This window comes from Drosophila teissieri, chromosome 3R, assembly GCF_016746235.2.
Source record: "Drosophila teissieri strain GT53w chromosome 3R, Prin_Dtei_1.1, whole genome shotgun sequence".
In the NCBI taxonomy this organism is placed as follows: Eukaryota; Metazoa; Arthropoda; class Insecta; order Diptera; family Drosophilidae; genus Drosophila; species Drosophila teissieri.
Genome location: NC_053032.1, coordinates 5,103,881 through 5,121,126, shown reverse-complemented (window position 1 = coordinate 5,121,126; position 17,246 = coordinate 5,103,881). Strand labels below are relative to the sequence as shown.

The 17,246-nt window shown below is 42.9% G+C and overlaps 4 protein-coding genes across 5 annotated transcripts; 2 read left to right on the top strand and 2 right to left on the bottom strand.

Moving 5' to 3' along the window:
• The first annotated feature begins 120 nt into the window (after positions 1–120).
• Positions 121–4,499, top strand: LOC122619009 (symplekin). The gene is made up of 5 exons (XM_043795674.1): positions 121–414; positions 479–672; positions 731–2,853; positions 2,917–3,839; positions 3,971–4,499. Exons 1-5 carry the CDS (start codon positions 328–330, stop codon positions 4,139–4,141), a joined length of 3,498 nt encoding a protein of 1,165 aa, XP_043651609.1. The 5' UTR covers positions 121–327; the 3' UTR covers positions 4,142–4,499.
• An 82-nt stretch (positions 4,500–4,581) lies between these two features.
• Positions 4,582–5,768, bottom strand: LOC122619012 (glyoxylate reductase/hydroxypyruvate reductase). Its single transcript, XM_043795676.1, has 2 exons — positions 5,595–5,768; positions 4,582–5,518 (listed from the first exon to the last, which is right to left on the bottom strand). Exons 1-2 carry the CDS (start codon positions 5,732–5,734, stop codon positions 4,615–4,617), a joined length of 1,044 nt encoding a protein of 347 aa, XP_043651611.1. The 5' UTR covers positions 5,735–5,768; the 3' UTR covers positions 4,582–4,614.
• Positions 5,769–6,075: 307 nt separating this feature from the next.
• Positions 6,076–7,766, top strand: LOC122619994 (CCA tRNA nucleotidyltransferase 1, mitochondrial). 2 transcript variants are annotated; one of them, XM_043797247.1, is made up of 2 exons: positions 6,076–7,307; positions 7,356–7,494. In XM_043797247.1, the coding sequence occupies exons 1-2, from the start codon at positions 6,210–6,212 to the stop codon at positions 7,371–7,373; spliced, it is 1,116 nt and encodes a 371-aa protein (XP_043653182.1). In that variant the 5' UTR covers positions 6,076–6,209; the 3' UTR covers positions 7,374–7,494. The 2 variants fall into 2 exon arrangements, with proteins under 2 accessions (XP_043653182.1, XP_043653181.1); XM_043797246.1 differs by having other exon boundaries at positions 6,078–7,307; positions 7,369–7,766.
• On the bottom strand, positions 7,705–8,930 carry LOC122619996 (probable RNA methyltransferase CG1239). The gene is made up of 3 exons (XM_043797248.1): positions 8,836–8,930; positions 8,020–8,762; positions 7,705–7,958 (listed from the first exon to the last, which is right to left on the bottom strand). The coding sequence occupies exons 1-3, from the start codon at positions 8,843–8,845 to the stop codon at positions 7,794–7,796; spliced, it is 918 nt and encodes a 305-aa protein (XP_043653183.1). The 5' UTR covers positions 8,846–8,930; the 3' UTR covers positions 7,705–7,793.
• Between the last annotated feature and the right edge of the window lie 8,316 nt (positions 8,931–17,246).

The following is a 17,246-nucleotide window of genomic DNA, read 5'->3' as shown; positions in this document are numbered from 1 at the left end:
TCGATAATAACTCGTGAAGCTACGATATGAAAAAAATTGCTTAGTTTATATGACTAATTATGTTGTTATTCCAGAAAGAGCAAACAAAATTTAAGTTTGTTCGGGTTCATTTTATTATATTTTAACTTCTTAATAAAATATTCCTTTTTTTAAGCACATCAAGAATTGGCCAAAACTGGACAGATTGTCCGAAAATATGCTGGATTGACATCACAGTGTCGTTTTCGATAGTCTCTCAATGATACCGATAACACCTTGCCACCCTGCCGGCCGCTCTTAAAAATATCCGAAGTATCAGTGGGCCAATTCTACTTCAATTCTCCGATCATGGACAGTATTATTGGGCGCAGCCAGTTTGTCTCGGAGACGGCCAATCTGTTCACGGACGAAAAGACTGCCACGGCGAGGGCAAAGGTAGAACACAAACCAGAAAAGTCGGGCCGTAATGCCGTATTGAACTATTTATTTTCCCATTCAGGTGGTCGATTGGTGCAATAAACTTGCCAGCGCATCGCCTTCGACAAAATGTGAACTGCTGGTTAAGGTGCAGGAGACTGTGCTTGGATCCTGCGCTGAGCTGGCCGAAGAATTTCTGGAGTCCGTGCTATCTTTGGCCCACGACCCAAACATGGAGGTTCGCAAGCAGGTAGTCGCTTTCGTAGAGCAAGTTTGGTAAGGATGTCCGTCCAAGGAAGTAACTTCTTCCTGAAACGTTTCTTTTTCATCCCAGCAAAGTGAAAGTGGAGCTACTGCCTCATGTGATTAACATCGTGTCTATGCTGCTTAGGGATAACTCGGCTCAGGTAATCAAAAGAGTAATCCAGGCCTGCGGTAGCATCTACAAGAATGGATTGCAGTACTTGTGCAACCTTATGGAGCCCGGTGACAGTGCGGAGCAGGCATGGAACATCCTCAGCTTGATCAAGGCGCAAATACTGGACATGATCGACAATGAAAACGACGGCATACGTACAAATGCCATAAAGTTTCTGGAGGGCGTCGTTGTCCTGCAGAGCTTTGCTGACGAGGACAGTCTGAAACGAGATGGAGACTTCTCGCTGGGCGATGTCCCCGATCACTGCAAACTATTTCGCCGTCAAAAGTTGCAGGAGGAGGGAAACAATATATTCGATATTCTGCTTCAGTTCCACGGAACAACGCATATTTCCTCAGTAAACTTGATTGCTTGCACAAGCAGTCTATGTACGGTTGCTAAAATGCGGCCTATCTTTATGGGCTCCGTGGTGGATGCCTTTAAGCAGCTGAATGCCAACCTGCCGCCCACCCTCACTGACTCGCAAGTAAGCTCCGTGCGGAAGAGTCTTAAGATGCAACTACAGACATTGCTGAAAAACCGCGCTGCTTTTGAGTTTTCAGGCACCATCCGAGGTATGTTAGTTGACCTGGGCTCCTCCACAAATGAAATCCAGAAGCTTATTCCCAAGATGGACAAACAGGAGATGGCTCGCAGACAAAAACGCATCCTTGAAAATGCCGCGCAAAGTCTTTCAAAGCGATCGCGCTTAGCCAGCGAGCAGCAGGATCAGCAGCAGCGTGAAATGGAACTAGACACTGAAGAATTGGAACGACAGAAACAAAAGTCCACTCGTGTTAATGAAAAGTTTCTGGCAGAGCATTTCCGTAATCCGGAAACTGTTGTGGGGCTTGTAGTAGAGTTCTTGCCAAGTCTACCCACTGAGGTGCCACAAACGTTTCTTCAGGAATATTCACCCATTCGCGAAATGTCTATTCAGCAGCAGGTAACTAACATCTCCAGAATGTTTGGCGAACAATTATCTGAAAAGCGTCTGGGACCAGGTGCCGCAACATTCAGTCGAGACCCACCGATGAGAGTTAGGAAAGTGCAATCTAGTGAATCAACACTCACTTCAATGGTAGTGGACGAGGATACTGTTCAAAAACTAAGTGAGGAAGAGCTCCAACGTAAGGAGGAAGCAACCAAGAAGCTGCGCGAGACCATGGAGCGCGCTAGGGGTGAGCAGACTGTGATTGAAAAAATGAAGGAACGCGCCAAAACGCTGAAGCTCCAGGAGATCACCAAGCCTTTGCCACGCAACCTAAAAGAGAAGTTCCTTACAGAGGCAGTGCGTCGCATCCTCAACTCGGAGCGGCAGTGTATAAAGGGAGGCGTGTCAGCCAGGCGTCGCAAGTTGGTCACCGTGATTGCGGCCACCTTTCCCGATAACGTGCGTTACGGCATAATGGAGTTCATCCTGGAGGATGTAAAACAGCGTATTGATTTGGCATTTTCCTGGCTCTTTGAGGAGTACTCTCTGCTGCAAGGATTTACAAGGCACACTTACGTTAAGACAGAGAATAGACCCGACCACGCTTACAACGAGTTGCTGAATAAGCTCATCTTTGGCATTGGAGAGCGTTGCGATCACAAGGATAAGATTATTCTGATTCGCCGTGTTTATCTAGAGGCACCAATTCTTCCAGAAGTTTCAATCGGACTTCTAGTTCAACTAAGTCTGGACGACGAGTTTTCCCAGCACGGCTTGGAGCTGATCAAGGACCTTGCAGTCCTCAGGCCGCCGCGAAAGAACCGCTTCGTCAGAGCTCTGCTTAATTTTTCTGTACACGAGCGAGTGGATCTGCGGGATCGGGCACAGACCCACCTTGTCAGTTTGTACCATGTGCACAAAATACTTCCGTCTCGGATAGACGAATTCGCTCTGGAGTGGCTTAAATTTTTAATAAAGGAGTCTCCACCGGCAGCTGTTTTCTCGCAAGATTTTGGTCGACCAACGGAGGAGCCCGCCTGGCGGGAAGACACTGGCAAGGTGTGCTTTGGTTTGGCCTTTACCCTGCTGCCCTATAAACCGGAAGGTAAGTTGTTAAAAGAAAAAAAAAACTATGAAAGTTTATATTAATATTTCTTTTCTCCGATAGTTTACTTGGAGCAGATTTGTCAAGTGTTTGTAGTAAGCTCTGCCGAACTGAAACGCACGATCTTGCGCAGTCTAGATAATCCCATTAAGAAGATGGGTGTGGAGAGCGCGCCGTTGCTTCAACTGATCGAGGATTGTCCTAAGGGTATGGAGACCTTAGTGATTCGTATAATTTATATACTGACGGAGCGAGTGCCATCCCCGAAGGAAGAATTGGTACGGCGGGTTCGGGATCTTTACCAAAACAAAGTCAAGGATGTGCGCGTGATGATACCCGTACTAAGTGGGTTGACTCGCTCCGAGTTAATAGCCGTTTTGCCGAAGCTGATTAAACTTAATCCCGCTGTGGTTAAGGAGGTCTTCAATCGTTTGCTTGGTATCGGTGCCGAATTCGCGCATCAGACGATGGCCTTGTCCCCCACTGATATTCTCGTAGCATTGCACACCATCGACCCAAGTGTCTGCGACCTAAAAGCCATCGTCAAGGCCACATCCCTTTGTTTGGCTGAAAGAGATTTGTACACTCAGGAAGTACTTATGGCTGTGCTACAACAGCTTGTAGAGGTTATTCCGCTGCCCACTCTGATGATGCGGACAACAATTCAGAGTCTAACTCTGTACCCGCGTCTGGCCAACTTTGTAATGAACTTGCTGCAGCGTCTGATCATGAAGCAGGTCTGGCGACAGAAGGTTATATGGGAGGGCTTTCTAAAGACCGTGCAGCGTCTGAAACCACAGTCAATGCCAATCCTGCTGCACCTTCCTCCTCCCCAGTTGGTGGACGCACTGCAGCAGTGCCCCGATTTAAGACCAGCATTGTCGGAATACGCGGAGAGCATGCAGGACGAACCGATGAATGGTAGTGGCATTACCCAGCAGGTCCTGGACATCATCTCCGGGAAGTCAGTGGATGTGTTCGTTACGGTAACTATGCATTTTTTAAGTTAGTTTAAATATTGGTCGTTTGTTAACTTTACCTTAAATGTAAGTAGTTAACGCATCCCTATATCAACATCGAAAATGTTTAGTTACTAAATAATGGTATCTTTTTTCAGGACGAAAGCGGCGGTTACATAAGTGCCGAACATATTAAAAAAGAAGCACCGGATCAATCAGAAATTGGTGTAATTTCAACAGTGCCCGTACTGATGTCTCCAGTGCCACTGCCTGTTCCCCCGCCTATCGGCAGCGATCTTAACCAGCCCTTGCCGCCTGGAGAGGACTAGCTGCAGTTTAATTGTTTTGTTTGCTCATAGACATTTTCAAGTTACTTAATAAGATAAAGCTTATAATTCGTCGATCACTGCTCTGGGCCACAATACGCAAAAGCCAAGGGCATGGAGCCGTTAACATTCATCTGGTCCTTGCTGCACGGACAGCCATTATAAAGCAATATAATTCTGTTTGTTTATATCGAAAAGATTTTGAGTACACCCCACAGAAATGACTGCAGATAACTGGGTGATCACGTTCTTGAGGGGAAAGCCGTAGGAATTTAGTTGTGTCTTATGGAGCTTCTCAAAATATTCATTGCAAGGCACTGTCATCGGCGCATTATAAGTACTTCGTTGAAGTTCTTCAATTATTTCATCAACTTTAATTACTTTTAAATGACTAAATGTTTAATTATAATATTTTCCATAATTACAAACAGATGTTTTTAAAGGGAAAATTTTTTTTATCGTTGAGATTACTTGGCTTATAGTTTTACCTCAGCTTCCATTTTTTCGCCAGCTAAGGCAGAAAGAATATTTCTGGCTGTAATCCGGGACATTTCCTTTCGCGTTTCGATGTCAGCACTGCCAATATGGGGGAGAATAACGACATTATCCAACTTCAGAAGAGGGTCGTCGAGGGGCAATGGCTCCGGCGTCGTAACATCCAGACCAGCAGCCAGAATTCGGTTGGATTTTAGTGCCTCGTACAGGGCCTTCTGGTCTACAACTCCACCTCGTGCCGTGTTGATAAGAATGCAGTTGGACTTCATCTTTTGAAATGCCGCGGCATTGAAGATTTCTTTAGTCTCCGGGGTTAGGGCGCAACAGACAACAATGAAGTCTGACTTTTGAAGCATCTCGTCAAAGTCCACGTGCCGGGCATTCACAGCAGCTGCCTCCTCAGGGCGTGGCGATCGGGTTGTGTATGTTATCTCCGTCGGCTTAAATGGCACAATGCGTGCCGCTATCTCTTGGCCGATGCGGCCGAAGCCGAGCAGGCCGACCCGGGAGCCCTTCAGTCCGTGGCCGCACATCCACATAGGGGCCCACGACTTCCAGCCGCCGTTGTAAACCTGCTTGTTGGCCTCAAATAGTCGGCGGTTGGTAGCCAAAAGCAAAGCAAGCGTTAGTTCTGCCGTGGCATCCGTTAGGACGTCCGGTGTGAAGCCTACCCGAATGCCACGTTTTCTGCACTCCTCCACGTCGATGTGATCGTAACCCACCGAAATAGTGGCCACGCACTTTAACTGCGGACCGGCAGCATCCAGGACTTCCTTGTTAACTGTGTCCGTTAGAGCGCAGTAAATAGCATCTTTTCCAGCCACCTCGCGAATCAGCTCAGAGCGGGGCACCGGATAGGTCTCATGCCAAATGTTCACTTGGCAGCTGAGCAAAGTCGTGCATACCGATTTTAGTGCGTATGTTAATAACTAAATAACCGCTTGCTATAACAAACACGAACCTCTTGCGAAGCAACTTCAGACCGCTGTCATCCACATCCGGTCTAGTTACGTACACCCTGGGTTGGGAACTCATACTTCGAATTACGTGTCCCTGCAGCAATAAGTTTCTGACTTGGCCGAACGGCAACCGCGCTGTCATTGATTTCAAATACTTCGAGCAAGACGGTAAAGAAGTAACAGGTTTCCGTAAGTGTGCCCGAATTCTACACTACACATTATACCGTTAAGTAAAGAATATCACTGACATCTGGGATCTCGACCTTAGAGTTCCCTATATATCGGTTTATTTATTAAGCTACTAGGAGTGTTACGACCGTATCCACTACGGATGTTTAATTTTTTTATAATTACATTTTTTATTTTTTTAATTGAATATTAAATATAGTTATACCCTTCTGAATCCTCCAATAACCTATAATTTTATTGGTATAACCTACTTCTCTGTCACTACGAACGAGCAAGCCCTCGCACTTCAGCACTACAGCGTATACATAACATATGGTGACAGCTTTCAAGTCTAAACATTAAATCAAAAATTTTTTCGGCATTGCTTAAATGTTAGACAAAGAAGGCTAGTTATTTGGGAAAATTCCCGAGTGTGTTAAAATCTCTCCATGAATGGCCCAAGCCTCCTCTTAAAGTTGACCACACGTGCCTTCCTTTCATTCAACGCCCACCACCAGAATCGCTGGATAAAGACGATGACCAGTAGTATGACTTGTTCACGGGACGCCTCTCCAGAATTAATCGCCCAGCTAGGGAAACCACCCAGAATGCGCACAAACCCGGCATTCCGGAAGATCGCAACTCCTGAGTTCCAGAGCATATTTACCCCCGAGCTAAATGAGCTTGTGGCGCTCTTCAAGAAGTACGACTACGAGCTGCGGATCGCCGGCGGAGCTGTGCGCGACATCCTGATGGGCATTCCGCCGAAGGACATCGACTTGGCCACCACCGCCACTCCTGAGCAGATGAAGCAGATGTTTGGGAAGGAGGAGGTGCGAATGATCAACGCGAACGGCGAAAAGCACGGTACCATCACTCCTCGAATCAATGACAAGGAAAATTTCGAGGTGACCACACTACGCGTCGACATCCGTACCGATGGACGCCATGCGGAGGTGATGTACACGACCGACTGGCAACTGGATGCAAACCGTCGCGATTTGACCATCAACTCTATGTTCTTGGGCTTTGATGGCACTGTTTACGATTACTTTTATGCCTACGATGATCTGCAGGAGCGGCGCGTGGTCTTTGTGGGCGAAGCAGATATTCGCATCAAGGAGGATTTTCTGCGCATCCTGCGGTATTTCCGATTCTACGGACGCATCGCCAGTGAGGAAAGTAACCACGATAAGGCCACCCTGGAAGCAATAAAGGAAAATGCGAAAGGACTTACGAGAATAAGTGGCGAGCGGATCTGGTCTGAGCTTCAAAAGATAGTGGTGGGCAATTTCGGAACTGCATTGTTTCTGCAGATGCACCGTTGTAAGCTTTTGGAGTACATTGGGCTGCCTAAAGAGCCCTACCTGAAAGAGTTCGATCGTCTTTGCAAAGCCCTAGATCAATTTGAAAAGCCACATCACCCAATTTTGTACTTGACGGGGATGCTGCACTCCGTGGAAAACGCTATTGAAATGCACAAACGCCTAAAGCTATCCGCTTACGAACGAGACCTGGCTAGGTTTATTACACAGGAGCGGGAGAAGGTAAGAACCCCGAACCACTAAAGTTCACATAACGTCATTAAACACCAGTTTCCACTTCTAGGTTGACTCACAGTATACGACACTGCGGCACTACCAGAAGTTGTGCTTACAAAAGTACATCCAAAGAGATTTCGTAGAACAACTACTAAAATACTCCGGCAAGCTGGAACTTTACAACCAGCTCAAGTCATGGGTCAAACCGGACTTCCCGATCAGGGGAAATGCTTTGGCTCACCATGGTCTTAACGGAATAAGGCTTGGTTTGGTGATGGATGAACTGAAACTTCTGTGGGCAGATAGCGATTTTCAACTAACACACGACGATTTACTGAAAAAGATTCCCAACGTTCTGGAAAAGATACCAAGCTCTTCAAGTAAAGTAAAGCGAATGAAGTAGTACTGATAACAATTGAAGCTTTTCTTCTTTGATGAAATTAAAATATGGGGATTGCAAGCCTTTTTTAATCATTTTCATGTCCTGTTTTCCTATGACTTTGTAAAAATCTGGATTGGTCTTTTGAATCCTACTTCGCAGTGCTCCGGTGTGCCCATAAGTTCCATTTTGGCAAAGCCCACTTCCGGGCTGAGCAGATATTCGGTGAATTGTTCAGGTCGGAATTTAATTGCATTGTAGTTGTCCCTGATTTCTTTCTAAAGAAATGAATTTATATATAAAATTTTTTCATTTGATTGTCTGTGTAATTATGCTCACCGATAGCTTCTTGCGCCTCTTGTAGCCGTCAAAGGACTGGGGTTCTAGGATCAGCTTGCCGCCTTGGCGCAGCTGCAGGTACATGCGTCTGAAGGCCTGCTTCAGGCCGGAATCGCAGAAATTTAGGTGGATCCATTTAGTGACAGACAGACAGAGTATTACGTCGAACTGCGACCGCTCAATCTCGAGCAGGATGTCGTCGTCTAGGACGTAGTTCCCGTGCACAAATTGTATGAGGGGTGTCCCCTGCGCTGGGGTTGCCTTACGCTTCAGGTGACTGACGGCGCTTTGTGCATCCTTTACCAAGCCACGATCTATGTCCACGCCGACGAGGCTCTTGACCATGAATTTCCTGGCAATCTGGATAGACAGGTACCCAGAGTTGCAGCCGATGTCTAGTATCTGCTTGTCCCGAAACAAATCCGGCTGCGTGCCAAGCACGTCCAGGCGTATGTCGTGAAAATCCTTGTCCAGGATGCGCTTGCCGTAGTAGTGCTTATAGTTGCCGTACGTGAAGTTAAGATCCTTGTTGTGCTTGGGCTTTTCGTTCAGTTCGAGGCGCGTTTTGGGGCTCTGCGCAGGCGGACGGGTTGTGGCCTCCACATGTGATTCCTCCTTTTTCAGTCTTTTTGTTTTCCCTTGCTTTTTATCAGTTATTGCAAATTTTCGTTTTTCCGCACATTTTTCGGGTTCTTTGCCGGTTAATGACGTATTGTTGTTGTTCTCTAAATCCATTGTGAAATCTAAAGTATAGAAATTAATGGACATATTAAAATTACACAGAGAACCATTGATTTCTCATTAAATACTACATACATGAAAGCATGTCTTTTTATATGTTTAAAAACATAAACATCTAAATTCCTAAACGCATTACGCGGAAATTTGTAACTTAGAGTGACCGTTTTAAAATACCATACAGATAAATATACCGAAATAAATAACACTGGATATAACACTTGGCGTACATTTTTTTGTTTCATTATTTATCCGTATTTTATTGTTTATTTAATGCAAAATGGTCGTTATCAAAATATTGTAACTCAAAGCTTTGGCGGCACATCCATGCCCAAGAAAGTACTATTTTATTTAACAAGGATGTAAGATACATTTGCTACATGACAGCTTACTCATGTAAATAAAAGCAATGCCTGTAAATATGCTATACATATCGAAAATAACACTTAACTATAAGTATACATTTAATTAATTAGATGATTAATTGAAAAATCTTGCAGCTTCTCAATAAACTTTTTACTTTTCTAGCTGATGTTTATACTTGTTACTCGTAGAGTAAAAGGGTATACTAGATTCGTTGAAAAGTATGTAACAGGCAGAAGGAAGCGTTTCCGACCATATAAAGTATATATATTCTTGATCAGGATCAATAGCCGAGTCGATCTGGCCCTGTCCGTCCGTATGTCCGTACTAATGTCGAGATCTAACTATAAAAGCTAGAGGGTTGGGATTAAGCAGACAGATTCTAGAGACATAGACGCAGCGCAATTTGTTGACCCATGTTGCACAGCCTACTGTAACGCCCAAAACTGCATGTTTTGATATTTTTATACCCGTTACTCGTAGAGTAAAAGGGTATACTAGATTCGTTGAAAAGTATGTAACAGGCAGAAGGAAGCGTTTCCGACCATATAAAGTATATATATTCTTGATCAGGATCAGTAGCCGAGTCGATCTGGCCATGTCCGTCTGTCCGTATGAACGTCGAGATCTCAGGAACTACAAAAGCTAGAAAGTTGAGATTAAGCATACAGACTCCAGGGACATAGACGCAGCGCAAGTTTGTCGATTCATGTTGCCACGCCCACTCTAACGCCCACAAACCGCCAAAAACTGCCATGCCCACACTTTAAAAAAATGTTTTGATATTTTTTCATTTTTGTATTAGTCTTGTACATTTCTATTGATTTGTCAAAAAACTTTTTGCCACGCCCACTCTAACGCCCACAAACCGCCCAAAACTGCCACGCCCACACTTTTGACAAAGGTTTTGATATTTTTTCATTTTTGTATTAGTCTTGTAAATTTCTATCGATTTGCCAAAAAACTTGTTGCCACGCCCACTCTAACGCCCACAAACCGCCCAAAACTGCCACGCCTACACTTTTGAAAAATGTTTTGATATTTTATCATTTTTGTATTAGTCTTGTAAATTTTTATCGATTTGCTAAAAAACATTTGGCCACTCCCACTCTAACGCCCACAAACCGCCCAAAACTGCCACGCCCACACTTTTGACAAGTGTTTTGATATTTTTTCATTTTTATATTAGACTTGTAAATTTCTATCGATTTGCCAAACAATTTTTTGCCACGCCCACTTTAACGCCTACAAGCCTCCAAAAACTGTCAGTGTTAAAGACTCTCCTTCGCACTTCCATTAGCTGAGTAACGGGTATCAGATAATCGGGGAACTCGACAATAGCGTTCTCTCTTGTTTATTATACCCGTTACTCGTAGAGTAAAAGGGTATACTAGATTCGTTGAAAAGTATGTAACAGGCAGAAGGAAGCGTTTCCGACCATATAAAGTATATATATTCTTGATCAGGATCAATAGCCGATTCGATCTGGCCATGTCCGTCCGTCTGTCCGTCCGTCTGTCCGTCCGTCTGTCCGTCCGTATGAACGTCGAGATCTCAGTAACTACAAAAGTTAGAAAGTTCAGATTAAGCATACAGACTCCAGAGACATAGAAGCAGCGCAAGTTTGCCGATTCATGTTGCCACTCCCACTCTAACGCCCACCGCCCAAATGCACGCCACACTTTTTAATTTTTTTTTTTTTTTTTTTTTTTTTTTTTTTTTTTTTGCTCATGTTGCCACTCCCACTCTAACGCTCACAAAACCGCCAAAAACTGTATGTGCTGAAGACTCTCCTTCGCACTTCCACTAGCTGAGTAACGGGTATCAGATAGTCGGGAAACTCGACTATAGCGTTCTCTCTTGATTTTTTTTTAATTCTTTAATATGAAATTCCCTAAATTTGCATATATCTCCCAACCGATTTGGGCAACCTTTCGGTGCAAAAAATTGTTTATCACAATTGATTTGGTTCCGATTTCTGCACTGCTATTGCCATTTCGGTTGGTGGTAGATGCTTTTCCGCAATTTACATAACAAAGCCCGTGTAATAAAAGCATAATAAATATTTTTGCAAATTGAAATCCTCCTTTTTTGTTTGCCGCATCCGCTTAAGTGTCGGCTGCAACCACACAGGATACAGATTCCTGACCATTCGCGCGTGCCGCTGATGACCCTTTTCAGAGAAAGGAATGCAAAGGGAGAAGTACGAACAATGCGATGATAGTTTCGGCTAGGTGAGCGAGCACCAATGGTCAGTTGAAGTGCGGCCAAGGGTTGAACGGAAAGCGCCGGCTCGTGATTTTTTTCAGATTTGATCCCTTTCCGAGAACTACTATTTACTACTAATATTTTACTATTCAAAAGATCCTTTTATAATGTGTCCCCTGCATCGGCTGCACAGTTATGATTTTCAAAATCTCATTTAGTTTTCCCAAAATCTCTCAAGATAATCCAAACCTAAAGGGCCCATTAAGCGGCAAGAGATAAATTTTATCCAAATAAATTGTACAATTTCTCCCAAATCAGCCAGGCATCAAAGACATTCCCAGAAAAAAACTTTCCCGAATCGAAGGATATAAAATTAAAATAAAATTTCCGCTCGGGGAAAGGGTTGGTCTGGTTTGGAACCAGTTTTATCTACTTTTCCCAACAAAAGGATGCAGCGTCTATTAAAACTTCAAATGACTTGTTGTTTTTCCCCTCAGCGTCCAGGTCCGTTGATGATGGATGGACAGCCCAGCATCTCGGCATAGGAAATGGGCAAGGGCATACGAAATCCAAAACCAGTTTCCCCGAGTTTGTGCATCGAAAGCTGCGCAGCGTCCAACATTTAATCTGCTGCACATGCGCGGCTCCCTGGGTGAAATTAGAAGGGATTTGTTTGGTCAAATCCTCGGGCTGGCACCAGCTCTAATAATTTGAATACCCACATGAGGGCTGCGCGGCTAACAAGCCCGGCGGACCCTGCGCCCAGGGTCGGTCCACGGCTAGCACTTCGTTCGGGGTAGCAAAGGGTTGCCCTACCGCCGCTATTGTAACTTTATAATATCGGGTCATCGTGCTGGTCTACTCCCAATTTCCGCTCACCTACCTCTTCCTCCTGCACTCCTGCCGCCCATCCATATCCACGATGTGCACACATACATATGTAGTATCAAATTATTTTCGAAGATTCAAGCCTTTGTTCCCCTCGCAAAACGGTCATTTGCATGTTCACTGGATGAGTGGAAAGTCTGTTCGAATTCGGTCTATTTCCACTCTTTGGTGAATGACATTTTAATGGGTAAAGTGTCTAATTTTGCGGCAGAGATTTGCTTGTTGAGATAAAAATCGTTTTGTAGCACCAAACGGAAATGATCGTTCAAGCATGGAACTTGGTCAACTGTTCACATTATCAAAATTTTTAAATTTAAACAAGAGAGAACGCTATAGTCGAGTTCCCCGACTATCTGATACCCTACTCAGCGGGAGAAATTTACAAGACTACCAATAATGTGAAAAAATATCAAAAAAATTTTCAAACGTGTGGGCGTGGCAAAAATGTTTCGCTAAATCGATGGATATTTAGTCTAACAAAAAAAATGAAAAAATAGGAAATCATTTTTTAAAAGTGTGTGCGTAACAGCTGAGCGTGGTTTGTAGGCGTGGCAATATGGGTCAACAAAGATTCGCTGCGTTTAAGCCTCTGGAGTCTGCATGCTGAATGTCAACTTTCTAGCTTTTATAGTTCCTGAGATCTCGACGTTCATACGGACGGACAGACGGCCGGACAGACGGACATGGCCAGATCGACTCGGCAATTGATCCTGATCAAGAACATATATTATACGTTATATGGTCGGAAACGCTTCCTTCTGTCTGTTACATACTTTTCAACGAATCTACTCTACGAGTAACGGGTATCTTGTGTAAAAATTGATTAGAAGTGGGAATAAGCATTTTGAGTAAACAAAAGAACTACATTTTGTATGTTAATATATAATGTTATATATACATATTATATATCCAAATGTTTTTTATACAAAAAGACAAAAGACGGGACGGATTGATCTTCTTCAGAAACATACAACTTTTTAAATACTATGCTGTCAGCAATGAAACAAATTTTTTTCTTGCCATTTATTTAAGGAAAAGTTTGTAACCGAATGTTACTTTATTCCTACTTCTAATATTTGTAAATAGGATCTTTGATTTTTATGGGATCATTTTTGCAAACTATCTTATCCAAGAAGGGCAAAAGGTGCACCCTTTGGCCTGACCCATCCAAAATCCAACAATGACTGAGGCTTGGATGGGTCACCTCTGAGCAGCCTTTCTCATTAATCTGCATGACTATTGACATTCTTTTGCCATAAATTCGACTTAATGCGGCAATGACCCCAAAAACCAGGCCCTAGTCGCAGCGGATACCTCCTCTCAGATCGAAGTCTTCACGGGTGATTGCATTTACCAGTTCAAGCTGGCATAACAGAGGCCCAGGCCAAACGAAGGCGATCTCTGAACTCACCCTGCCGGTGGGTCAATGAAAAATCGCTTCAGTTTTGAGGAAAAAATCATTAGATTCCTCACAAAAAGGAGAGCACAGAAAGGGGGAAGAAACTGGGAAAAGGAAAGAAAAGCGGCGGGCAAGGGTTGCAGACCCCGGCAAGCACCTTTGACAGGGCCAGACGAACCGTCTTTGTTTGCATTTCACCTCTGCGAGTAATTTACTGTGAACCCGGCGAGGATCGGGCACAGGATAAAGATGAGGATGAGGCCGAGGACGAAGCTGAGGACGGCGCCGAAGAAGGCGGATTACTATCTGCGCACTGGGGTGGCTGCTGCAGCATCGCCAGCAGTGACATCATAAGAAGTGACACATTTGAGCCCGGCCCAGGACCTCTGGCTGGATCCTGCACCCTTTGATACCTGGCTATGGTGCCTCGGTTATTCGATCGCTCGTAAATTTCTTTTTCGCCGGCCCAAATCTCTATCGCAATCCTTCGCCGATTTTCGCACTGTGGGAATTTTTTTGCGGAAGGAAGCGCGATCATGATCGATGACTGTATAGGGTTTCAGTGGGTTGAAAGGGACGTCGATCGATTCAATTGGAAAGAAAAACTTTTAATGACAGAAAAGCGAAACGTGAAATCTATAACTGCAGTTTTTATTACCCCAGAAGACTGCACTTCAATCGCCTCATTAAAATTATTAATAAAAGTTGTGTTATATGTATTTGCTTAGAATATTTTTATAGATAGTACAGCATCTTACTAAGTCTTACTAAGTAAAAGATTATTTTATTTAAAAAGAACATCTAAAATAATGTTATTTAATTAAGATGTAAAGAATGTAAAGAAAAAAGGGCTTTCTTAAATACTATTGAGAGCTTTTTATACCCGTTACTCGTTGAGTAAAAGGGTGTACTAGATTCGTTGAAAAGTATGTAACAGGCAGAAGGAAGCGTTTCCGACCATATAAAGTATATATGTATATTCTTGATCAGGAACAATAGCTGAGATCTCAGAAACTACATAAGCTAGAAAGTTGAGACTAAGCGTACAGACTCCTGAGACATAGACGCATCGCAAGTTTGTCGATTCATGTTGCCACGCTCAATCTACCGCCGAAAAACCGCCCACAACTGACACACTTTTGAAAAATGTTTTGATATTTTTTCATTTTGGTATTAGTCTTGTAAATTTCTGTCGACTGGCAAAAAAACTTTTTGCCACGCCCACAAACCGCCAAAAACTGTCAGTGTTTAAGACTCTCCTTCGCACTTCCACTAGCTGAGTAACCGGTATCAGATAGTCGGGGAACTCGACTATAGCGTTCTCTCTTGTTTTATTATTGCATTATAGAACCCAATATCAACTATTTAAACCTTATTTTCAGTTTTAGGCTTAAGTAATGAGTTTTTGTACCAAAAGAACAATACGTATAGTCGCCTAAAACCGCTTTATAATCCACACATAATAAGACACTACATTTTCCGTTGCTTAACCGCTTAATTATAGCTTAAGCTGTTGCTTTTCCGCATTTGCACACAATTTTCCGGTCGTTTTTCGGGGAAAACCCGTTTGTCCAAATTGCTCCAGTTCCCGCCCTTGACCACAGACCACTTTGATGGATTTTTATTATGTGTTTTTGTGAAAATTCTGGTGACGCGTGGCCAACAAAAGTTAAACCCTCGGCGGACACAGAGACCGCTTGACCGACGCAGGAGGGGATTTCCATTGTTTTGGACGGTGCTGTCAGACCATCCTTTTTGGAGAGCACGTGCGTGTGATTAGGAGGTCGCCTTGGGTCGGTCAGCAAGTTGATTTTCTATCGGAGATCTTGGTTATATACAATGTATATATACAGCCGGAAAATATGGTACATGGACGCACAGCAGTAGGGCATCTCCTGCTGGACGCTCAGCAACCCTTTATTCGCATTATTTTGTTGGAAACTGTGTGATTTGAAACTTTATAAACGCTACATTTTGGCAAAAGGCTGTCATTGTCACGGAAATCGTGGAAAGGGGTAGCTTGGGCGTACAGGATAAAGGATATAGGATGCTGTGTGCGTGGCCTGACAGCGTGTTCAATTGTTGAGGACATAAAACAGAAAAACGCCGAGCGTTTGGATGCTTGCTAAATACAGAAATTCGCTGACCTTCCCGCAGAATTTAAAAAAAAAAAAACAAGAGAGTGGAAAAAGGGGGAGGGCCGGGAATTTTGGAAGTTTGAGAGAGCAAAGAGTTGGTTTTCGGTTCTCTTAAATGGCTTTGCAAAAAATGTAGTAAAATCCTCCTCATGGCAAAAGTTTGGCATTTTCAAGGACATTAACGCATTGTTATTATATTTTTACTTCAACTTTTAACTACAACTTCAATTACAAAGAGATCTATTGTATTCAAATATTCAACAAACAAATGATGATCTTCATAAAAGTGTTAGATAGCAAAGTCAACGGAATCAATGGAAATTTTTATGAACTATTGATGTACTCGGATTTATGCCACATGCAAGGCTTACCAAAACCTTAAGTAGCTCCTTACTGTTGAAAAACTGGAATATGTTTCAATAGACTTCCCAAACTGCCATTCCAAGATTATTAATATTTAAAGCAACGTTTTATTTTGACAACTAATGAATTATACTAATAATTATAATTTTAAATGGCGGTATATTAAAACAAGCCCTTGAAATTCTTCCATACAACTATATTTCCATTTTAGTATTATAATTATAGTTTCAATGTTATTTGTTTCCCATTTTCGGAACTTTCCATTTCTCACACTGATTGCAATCTGCTTCGTATAAGTAATTCAAATAAAATAAATATATTCATAATAATTACATTAGATGAGCACAAGTAATAAATAGCAAATGGCATTGCATACATTTTCTTAAATTCATTTCGCTAGCTTGCGAATTTTCCGCAGCACCCATGACGTCAAATGTAACCCAAATGATGCATATCTGAGTTTTTCGACTGATTTGCATAATTTTGGCATTTTCAATTAAGGGGGTGTCCCGAAAATGCGGTGTGCAGCTGGGGAATCCCAGTACACTTTTGACTTGTGCCAATGTTATGCAAATTTCCCGGATGCACCACCAAAGCCAACGGGTTACAGGGACAAGCCCTTGATTTCATTTTGATGTTTTGTTGTTAAGCATTAACCGTGCTAAATGTTAATTCTCCTCAAGTGCCGATGGTTCCGTCTTCAGGCTTGGAGAGGTCTTGTGTTTGGGTAACTCAATTGAATCTTATTAAATATTCATAAGAGCCATGTTAACGGACCACAAACTCAAGATGCGCAAAGTCGATTGGAAATGTACATATATACATATGTGTATATGTTATATAGTTATACTCGTACATGTTATATATGTCATAATGAGGTTAATACATTGCTTGAAACTGCTTTTTGAATGTAAGAAGACGTTAGTTTTATTAATATTTGTCTATTAGATTTCGTATGACCGGACTTGTCTTATAAAGATTGTGTGAAGTATCTATTGCAATTCGTCTTATTTATAGTTTGGAAATTAAATATTATTAAAATTTTCGGAATAGTTTCTTAATTATATTAAATTATTAAATGGTATGCTATACCGAAAGTTAAAAATTTATCGTGTTCTTATTATTCACTT